Source organism: Oscarella lobularis, chromosome 1 (genome assembly GCF_947507565.1).
Source record: "Oscarella lobularis chromosome 1, ooOscLobu1.1, whole genome shotgun sequence".
Taxonomy (NCBI): domain Eukaryota; kingdom Metazoa; phylum Porifera; class Homoscleromorpha; order Homosclerophorida; family Oscarellidae; genus Oscarella; species Oscarella lobularis.
Genome location: NC_089175.1, coordinates 5042522 through 5052164, shown reverse-complemented (window position 1 = coordinate 5052164; position 9643 = coordinate 5042522). Strand labels below are relative to the sequence as shown.

At 50.8% G+C, this 9643-nt stretch overlaps 1 protein-coding gene and 1 long non-coding RNA gene across 3 annotated transcripts in view; one reads left to right on the top strand and one right to left on the bottom strand.

The window, feature by feature from the left end:
• LOC136194596 (uncharacterized) lies at window positions 1-9070 on the top strand. The gene is made up of 8 exons (XM_065983783.1): window positions 1-74; window positions 130-489; window positions 570-652; window positions 721-900; window positions 1018-1090; window positions 1144-1386; window positions 1441-1680; window positions 1728-9070. Exons 4-8 carry the CDS (start codon window positions 743-745, stop codon window positions 8883-8885), a joined length of 7872 nt encoding a protein of 2623 aa, XP_065839855.1. The 5' UTR covers window positions 1-74; window positions 130-489; window positions 570-652; window positions 721-742; the 3' UTR covers window positions 8886-9070.
• Window positions 8926-9643, bottom strand: part of LOC136194734 (uncharacterized) — a 1405-nt gene continuing 687 nt past the window's right edge. For both annotated transcript variants that reach the window (XR_010671702.1, XR_010671701.1), the window contains exon 3: window positions 8926-9630. This is a non-coding gene — a long non-coding RNA (uncharacterized lncRNA). The remainder of the gene's footprint in view (window positions 9631-9643) is intronic.

The window sequence follows — 9643 nt, the reverse complement described above, 5'->3', positions numbered from 1 at the left end:
GCAGTCAATATAAAAAAACGAAAAAGATCGATAAGATTCACATCACGAGCACAATGATCAACTGGCACTTCCAGGTAAGCAGGATTTATATGGGGCCGCGGGATCGTTCGTAGGGGCCGAATCCGTCAGGTCATCTCCTTCGCGTGGGAGCCCTCGGTGGGAGGTGCATTTGCATCCTCCTGCTTGACCAGAGAGATATTGTATCTACGTGGTGCTTCCGGCTTCCGTGTAGAGGACACACGGAAGCCGGACCGCCTCCAATCCGGTCGTCGTCAGATTACATCCTTCACTTGGGAGAACTCCCACTTCTACAGCTTGTACAACGGAGTGTGGGTCGTGCGAAGTACACGGTTTACGTAGCGTGCGTTGCGCCGACGCGTTCGACTACTCACTCGTTCGACTCGTGCGATACAACGTCTGGCACTCTGCACTCAGTTCAAGCTGTACTCTCACTACGTCGCATAGAGTAGTCGAGTCGTCTTCACTACGGTCAGTGCTTGCATGTCATTGACTGGTAGCGTTGCCGCCGCCGCGGCGGATTTCTACTTTCACCGACTCGCTCCGAGTAGCTTCGCGTCTGATCTCGGGAAGCGGGAAAAGGGTCGGGTTACCTTCTTCTTGGATAGTAGACAAGAAGACGCCATCACAGGAGGTGATAACCGCCTTAGATCCTTTGTTATAATCCCGCCCTCAGGCACCCACTTTTTGTATGTAACTCAGACTGTGACCACGTCGGAAAGAAATGAAGAGACGACACCGTCTTTTTATTAACGTGCTTCTCATTCTGCGACTGGTCTCGGAAATCTCGTCAGACTGTTCAATACCGAGCGATCCGCTTGTGGCAGGGGCTTTCATAGCTACTAGGGCCGCGGCTCGGGCAGTTTGCTTTGCAACTAATGGGTAAACGCTTTCCTGTTCGTTTTTCACCTGTCGATGAAAAAAGTGTTCGAAATATCGCTTTCCTAAATTAAGCTTGTTGCGCGTGACGTCATTCTCCTAACGTGTAGCTCTTTGTAGTTGCTTCATTGACTGCATCCTCTGCGTACCTTTTCGCCAAACAAAGTCGCCTACTGGCGACGATTCTTGTCTGGTTAGACGGACAGGCAAAACGCTGAGGGATAACTAATAACGGCTGAGCTTTAGATCTGCGACGGGATGTCAGACTCTTACACAGTACAGAACGGACAATCCTGCAACGACGGCAACTTGTGCACGAGACGTGATTTGTGCTTGTTCGGAAATTGCGCAGGAGTTCCGTTTAGCTGCAAATCTTGTCAAACGTGCAACGGTGCAGGTTGTACCCTCAACTCAGGCCATTGTATTATCAGCTCCACGTGTTATGCTAACTCGGACCGAAAGGGGGTTTCGGGAAATGACGGCTGCCAGGCAATTGCAATCAATAGGCAAAATCCGGTTCACATGACTCCTGTATTGTTTTAGGAATGCAATGACTTAAAGGATACCTCTGCTTGGTCAGACGTTTCTGGCGGCGCCTGCGACGACAACGATCTCTGCACGAAAGACGATCAGTGCAAAGACGGCAACTGCGTCGGTACGGCGTTCACTTGCAAGTCGTGCGAATCGTGCAACGGAAATGGCTGCACCATCAATAGCGGTCACTGCGTCATCGACGACACGTGCTATACCAACGATCAGGTCAATCCTTCCGAGCAATGCCAGGTAAATTGAATTGTTTGGTTTTCTTTTGCGAGCACGTTTTCTCATAGGCGTGCAAGTCGTCGAGCACTAGTATCCAGTGGACAGCGCTGACAAATGAAGGTTGCAACGACAGAGACAACTGCACCTACAACGACAAGTGCATGAGCACTGGTATATGCCAAGGCACGCTTCTGAACTGCAACCTTGATTGTCAGAAGTGCCAGGGCACTTCTACATGTAAAATCACCGGTTGCATCACTTCGGGTGGAACGTGCGGATGCTCTATATCCAGGAACAGCGTCGACGTCTGCTACGAAAATACGGCCGTCAATCCCGACAATCAGTGTCAGTATTGCAACATAGAAACGCCGACCGCGTGGACGAACTATCCGACGCAACCCTGTAACGATGGAATTGCGTGCACGCGAGACGACACGTGCAATCAAGGAACATGCAGCGGAACCGATTTTAGCAGCGAGTGCGCCGTTCATACAGTGTCTACGAATCCCTGCGTGCAAAGCACGGATTGCGACGGTACGAACTGTCTTCCGGTCTACCACGATTCGAGTGAACAATGCTACTCTAACCAAGACGACTGCGACTATCCGGACTTGTTTTGCAGCGGCGACAAGGCGACGTGTCGCTACTGCGACGGCAGTGGCTCGTGCACCGATGTTCTAAACACGAAGAAGCCGACGACGGGAGTCGACATTACGAACGCTCTCGTGTCGGTTTTCTCCGCCCTGACGCCGTCTCAACTCCTCGCGCCCGTTCAAGGCACAGACGGAAATCCGTACCTGATGTTGACGGATAGGCAAGAGATCAAAGTGAGGTTTCAAGGTTTCAAAGTGCCGTGCGACAAAGTTACAATCGATTGGCAACTAGTCGACACGGCAAACGGCGACGCCGTCGTCTATTCGTCGACCGGCCAGATAAGTATTGCCAGTGACGTCGTTCACGACGTCACCGTCACCAGTCAGTTCACCCTGACGAACGGCGGCACGTACATGATCGAAGCGACGGCGAGAAATGTGAGAGGAACCGAGAGCTTCAAGAATTCAGACGAAATTCTCGTTGACGATACCAAACCGACGATCGGTGTCGTCTATGACGGCAAGCAACCACAAGCAAACCAGTATCTCGACATTGACTATCAGTCCGGTACTGGCAGCATAGCCATTCACTGGGATCCGAGCACAATTCAGGATTCGGAAAGTGGGATCAATACTGATTCGTTTCGCATAGCTGTAGGCTTGACGGCCGGTGGCACCGACATCAAGAACTACGTCGAATCGGCCAGTAAAGAAATCACAGGCCTAAGCCTGACCCACAACACCAAATATTTTGCAACGCTTCGGGTGTACAATCGAGCGGGTCTCTTTCAAACTCAATCGTCGGATGGTGTTACCGTGGATACGACCGCTCCTCTGACGGGAACGCTTACCATTGTCAAGAGTGTGTCTGAAACGTCGCAAATTGACTATTACACGTCGCCGAGTCGTCGCATTGTCGCCACCCTTCTGGGCTGCAGCGATGCGGAAAGTGGAATTCTGAAAATTACGTGGACGGCATGCGCCACCAACGTCAATGACCCGAATGACTCGGCGTGCAACACGGACGGCTATCAAACGTACACTTGCTCTGACCCGGCAGATTGTCTCATAGACGTCACATTCCAGACGTCGGATCGAATTCTCCACAACGGAAACTTTCAATCGGGCTACCTCTATACGCTTAGTCTAATTATTCAAAACAGAGCTCTTCTAACGAGCTCTGTTGACTCAAATTCGGTCCTAGCGGACTATGACGACCCACTTGGCGGGACCGTCTTTGACGGCTTGGTCTCTGATGCAGACTACCAGTTCGTTAATACTTCCATCGATGCCAGGTGGTTTGGATTTAGCGATGATCAGAGCGGCTTGGATTTCTGTCAATTGGCCGTCTACGGGGAATATCTCGAACCGACGAAACGGCTTCTGTCTGATTTCCGCAACGTGCCTCTTTCTGGTAATACGACCGTATCCAATCTAGTCTTGAAGGCTGAAACGACGGTCTATGCGGTGGTTAGGTGTTTCGACAAAGCCGGCTTCTACACGGACGTTGCTTCCGATGGGGTCTTCATCGATCCGTATCACCCTACGGCAACGGAGATCTTGGACATACGATACGAAGACAGCGTCAACGATGAGAACGTGGACAGAGACTATCAAGTGGAACAGGGCGGAGTGAAATCCAAGTGGCAAGTGTTTCCGTCAGCAAGCGGACTGGCTTCCTGTAAATGGTCGCTCAGCTCCGCCAGTGACGACGATACAAAACTAGGCGACGTCGTGCCCTGGCAACCTATTTCTCCCACGAGCACTACGAACACATATAATATTCAATTGACCGTCTTTGTGACAAACTACGCGGCTGTAAGCTGTACAAGTCGAGCCGGTTTATCTACCACTATCTTCTCAGATGGAATAGCTGTGGATAATACCGATCCTATTGTCGGTGTTGTCTATGACTTGTGCCTCGATATGTGCGGACTTTCAACAGACATTGCGTACTCTTCAAATGTTAGCGCTTTGCGATTTCGATGGGAGGTTTTCTACGACGCCGAAAGCGGGATCGAGTACTACGAATGGAATTACGATCGCGACTGCAGCAAATCCTTTATATTGAGCAGCTTCGTCGACGTCGGCCTAGTCGATGAAGTCGTATCGGATCAGTCGCTCGATCACAACGTCCTCTACTGCGTCACCGTCGCCGCCGTCAACGGAGCCGGTTTGAAATCGTCCAACTCGACGAACGGCGTGCTCATCGACGCGACGCCGCCCGCGAAGGTGATCGTTCGCGACGGCGTGAATCCTTCGACGGACATCGACTATCAGTCGTCCAATACGACGTTCTCCTTTGCTTGGCCTCTTGTTACAGACTCTGAATCTTATATCAGTCGCGTGGAAGTCGCTTTGGGCGCAGTTGCTAATGCAGAAGATGTCGTGCCGTTGACGGACATTAGCACGACGTCGACGTCGCATTCTTTTGAGAGTCTCTCCCTCGGACAGAATCGAGTGTACTACGCAAAGGTTTGCGCGACCAACGGCGCACGAGTGACGACTTGCATGCATTCTGACGGCGTTCTTATCGATGTGACCCCGCCGGCAAACGGCGTCGTGATTCACGGCACGGTTCAGCCGGGAGTGACGTATCAGGCGAACGACGAGCAGATCGCCGCTCACTGGTATGGATTCAAAGATTTGGAGAGTAGCGTCAAGTCTTTTGAATGGGCTATCGGTACCAGTCCAAACCTCACTGATATTCTAAATTTTACATCCGTCGGCAGCAATGTTTCTTTCGAGGCTCAGTTACGCCTTGTAAATGGAGGAAAGTACTTTGTTTCAGTCATCGGCTACAATAACGCCGGTCTGCAAGTCGCTAGCGTGTCTAGCGGAGTTGTGGTCGACGTTACGGCCCCATCACCGGCCTCCGTTTCCATCAGACTTACATGGCCCTCAGTTCCTACGGGAATAGTTGCGTCGTGGGAAGACTTCACTGACGTTGAAAGCGACATATGGTATTATAAATGGGCTATCGGTACCGAGCAATGCGGCACTCAAACGCAGGCGTACGTCAACGTCGGCGGCAATACGTCGGCGTCGACTTACGACGTCGAGTTCGCTTCGGGACTGAGCTACTACGCATCGGTCGTTGCACGAAATCGGGCAGGCCTCTCTTCAAAAAGTTGTTCAGACGGCGTTTTGTACGACAATAGTCCGCCCGTTACAGGCACAGTTCGTGACGGAGATGGCATCGTTGACATTGACTATCAGTCTTTTGGAGATTCGTTTTCCATCAATTGGGATCCGTTTGTAGAGATTCACAGCGAGTTAGACCGATGTTCTGTTGGTATTGGAAGCACAGACGGCGGCAATGCAGACATTCACAATTTCACTCTCGTTCTGCTGGAGGAAACTAGTCACCAATTTTCGTCACTTTCCCTGCAGCACGGGTTCAAGTACTACGGTCTCGTTCGCTGCAATAATACCAAAGGACTATCAGCTACTGCTTCGTCCGACGGAATGACTATTGATTTGACGTTTCCCATACCAGGCGAAGTTCGTACTCGTGCGTTCCAGGTTTCCCTTGACACCATCAACGCCACCTGGACCAGTTTTACTGACAATGAAAGTTCTATTGAAGGGTATTCTTGGTCGATAAGCAGCGGGCGAGCTTTGCAGCAAGACGTCTTGAATTTCACCGACGTAAAGCTTAACACCTTAGCGTCAGCCGTGGGACTTACGTTGAAAGATAAGGAAACGTACTTTGTATCAGTTAGAGCGGTCAACTTTGCTGGATTGTCGTCTGTAAGCAGTTCGACTGGCTTGCTTATTGACACGTCGCCTCCTTTGGCTGGTAGAATCTATGACGGAATGGACGGCGATGATGTTGACTTCTGGTACAGTGACGTCGGATTCTGGTCGCACTGGTCAGAATTCGTCGACGAAGAAAGCGGCGTTGTCTCGTACAGGTGGCTGATTGGGACAAACCCTGAAGGATGCCAAGTTCTCGTTGCAACTGCCGTTGCGGAGAACAGAACCGCTTTCTGTCCGTCGTGCCATTTCATTCCCGGAGTGCAATATTTTGTGACCGTTGAAGGCACGAACGGAGCTGGGTTGAAGAGCACCGCGTCTTCAGACGGTTTTGTTGTCGATTTGACAGCACCTGACTCGGGCACAGTAACCAGTTTGACATGGGCGTCCAATGAAGTTTTGACGATCGACACGTCCGGAGCGTCGGATCCAGATACTGGCATTTCGTCTTGCCTCGCAATTGCTCATAATTCGGCCGGCTGGTCGAAGCGCGTCCCGCTTACCAACTTTGACAAACAAACTCTGCAATTGAACGCCTCGTTATGCTGCCAGAATGACAGTCTATTGACTGTTTATGTCACCTGCACGAGCAATTCGAATTTGACGTCGACGTCGCCATCAGCTGTCACTGATGCTACACCACCTCACGCCGGACAAGTGTCCTTAGCGGGCTACGACGACTCGTCTATGACTCTAACTTGGAGCGGATTTTACGATCCCGAATCCCCGATTAACCGCCTCTATGTAACGCTCAGGGTCGGCAACTCGGCTTCACGTTCAGTCATTCTACAGCCGACAAGATCAATATATACGTTTTACTCGGACATGTCTTTGTACGGAACTACAGTGGCTGTTAGTGCGAAAGCAGTGACCATCATTGGCCTGGAATCAGACACTGTGGCCGACACCTTTTCCCTTGACCCACCTTCTGCTGAATTGAGTCCCGCTGATTGCTGCGACGTAAGCATCCAGTACAGCAAGTCTGCAATCAAGGTCTCCTGGGCGTGGCGAAACGATATGAACAATAGGTCTATCGATCTTGGCTATGAGTACCGTTACAGCATAGGGACGATAGCTGGAGGAGCTCAGATTCTTCCGTACACCAGCGTCGGTAGTCAGTTCGACGCCGTCTGTTCGGATTGCGCTTTGCTGCAAGGAGTTGCCTACTACGTTAATTTGCAAGTTTCATTCGACGACTTTTCGACGTTCTTCGATGTTCAATCACCTGCTGTTATTATTGATTTCACTCCGCCAACTATTGGCAAAGTTCTCGACGGGTTGAATGACGACGTAGACTTCTTTGCGATCAACGACACTTTGGAGGCGACGTGGAGCGGATTTACGGATCCAGAAAGCGCTGTAAAGACATGCAACATCTCTTTATTCGACAGCGTATCTTCCCTTGTTGTCTGGACAGCCGAAACCGAGTCAAATGGAACTGGCACTGTAAGCAATTCATTTGGCAGCGTAACGATAGCGTGGTTTCATAAAGCCGCGTATTTTACGTCTGTAAAGTGCATATCGAACAGTGGACTCTTCTCTGTAGCGGAGTCAAACGGGTTCGTCGTGGACGCAACTCCTCCGTCAGGCGGACGCGTTTCGTTCAGTCTCACTCGGTTGGAGAACGGTATGACATACGCCGAATCCGACTGGGATAATTTTAGAGACGACGAAAGCGGTGTCACATCCTACTGGTGGTATCTCTCCAGTCGAAACGAAGAGAATCTTCACGAGAAAGACGTTGGAACGGCGTCGTCCTATTCCGCGACGTTCAATTTGACAAGTCAGATGGAATACCGAGTCACAGTCCAAGCGACTAATCGCGTCAATTTGCGCTCTCGCAAGCATTCCAATTGGTTCTTCTACGACGTGACTCCTCCTGTCAGTTCCGGGGTGATTGACGGTCCTGGTGCAACGGACGTCGATTATCAGCTTTCCCTCGTCGGCTATTCCGCTTTGTGGGGCAAATTCGTAGACAACGAAACTTCTATTGTCGATTGCTTTTGGTTCGTCGGAACCGAGCCTGGCGGCAGTCAGGTTTTGTCTCCTCAATCGGTTGGAAGTCAGAAAACTAGCGCTACTTGCGGACATTGCGTTCTCACTCCTGGACTGACGTATTACTCGACTGTTCTATGCTACAATTCGGCCGGGTATCAGACCAGCGAGTCCTCGGATGGCGTTCTCGTCGACACGACGTTACCGGTTTCCGGTCAAGTCTACGATGGAAAGGGTAAAGTCGATCTGACCTACCAGAAAGATGCATCGTTTCTCGACTGCAGCTGGGCGGATTCTAGCGACGCTGAAAGCGGGATCGCAAAGTATCAAGTGTGCGTCGGGTCGTCGCAAGGAGTCTGCGATGTGCGCAGCAAAACGGAAGCCGCCGATTCAACCGAATGGCACTTTTCAGCTCTCGTACTCAAACACGGCAGTACCTATTTCTGCACGGTCTATGGAGTCAACGGCGCTGGGTTGGTTTCTTCGTCTTCGTCGGACGGCGTTCTCGTAGACGTGACTCGTCCTGTCAAAGGAACGGTCATTGACGGCGAACAGTTCGACTCTGACTGTCAGTACACTGACGAGCCAATAACGGCAACGTGGCGCGATTTCTACGACGTTGAGTCGGGTATTGTGGAGTATGAGTGGGCTATCGGCACGAGCCAAGGTGCAGAGGACGTCCTGCCCTTCATTTCGGCTGGACTTAGCGAGACGGCGAGTTATTCGAGCAACTCCACTGCATCCGATCAACGTTTGTTCGTTACTGTTCGCGCACGTAATGGGGCGAATAGAACGACTGACGCTATTTCAGACGGCCTTGTCATGTACAAGCGCGAGGACGGGCTTCCTCAGGTCTGTGTGGCTTTCAACGATAGCTAAGGCATGTTGCGTTTCGAAAGATCGCACAAAAATAGCACGAACGGCATTTCTTTCTTTATCACAAAGTCTCTAGAGAATGACACTTGCTGGCACAGTGTTTAGAACAAAAAAGTCCTTCTTCACAATTCGTTGTTATTAGATGTCTCGGATGGAATACATAGAAGCACGAGATAGACACCAATCTACACATGTACAGTCATGTACATATACATGTTACAGTAGGACAAAGAAGTTTCAGTTTTGGCTTTCAGCTCTTGCTTTCGTTTCGGCGTCGACCGCCGCCGTTACTAGCGATTCTTCCGCGACGCCGTCTCAGCTCCTCGTACCCGTTCAAGGCACAGACGGAAACCCGTACCTGATGTTGACGGATAGGCAAGTGAGGTTTCAAGGTTTCGAAGTTCCGTGCGACAATGTCACAATCGATTAGCAACTCGTCGACACGGCAAACGGCGACGCCGTCGTCTATTCGTCGACCGGCCAGATCGGTATTGCCAGTGACGTCGCTCACGCCGTCACCGTCACCGGTCACTTTACTTTGACAAACGGCGGCACGTACCTGTGACGGCAAGCGTTCACTAGCGCATGTGCCCTCACATCTGACGGTACGTCGTACAGTGTAAGACTGACAATTCTCTAATTATTTTCAATTTTGTCTCAAGGATTGGGTGTTGGTGTCATCGTTTCTATTGTGCTTGTTTGCGTCGCGATAGCTTTTATTTCTATTGCCGTTACAATTATTTGTATTCTGAAAAATCAAG

Bases quoted from the DNA above. Each gene is read 5' to 3' on its own strand.
- LOC136194596 (XM_065983783.1), top strand. From the start codon at position 743: ATGAAGAGACGACACCGTCTTTTTATTAACGTGCTTCTCATTCTGCGA. The intron at 1,387-1,440 runs GCAATTGCAATC...GTATTGTTTTAG, and splicing joins CGGGAAATGACGGCTGCCAG to GAATGCAATGACTTAAAGGA. The intron at 1,681-1,727 runs GTAAATTGAATT...GTTTTCTCATAG, and splicing joins ATCCTTCCGAGCAATGCCAG to GCGTGCAAGTCGTCGAGCAC.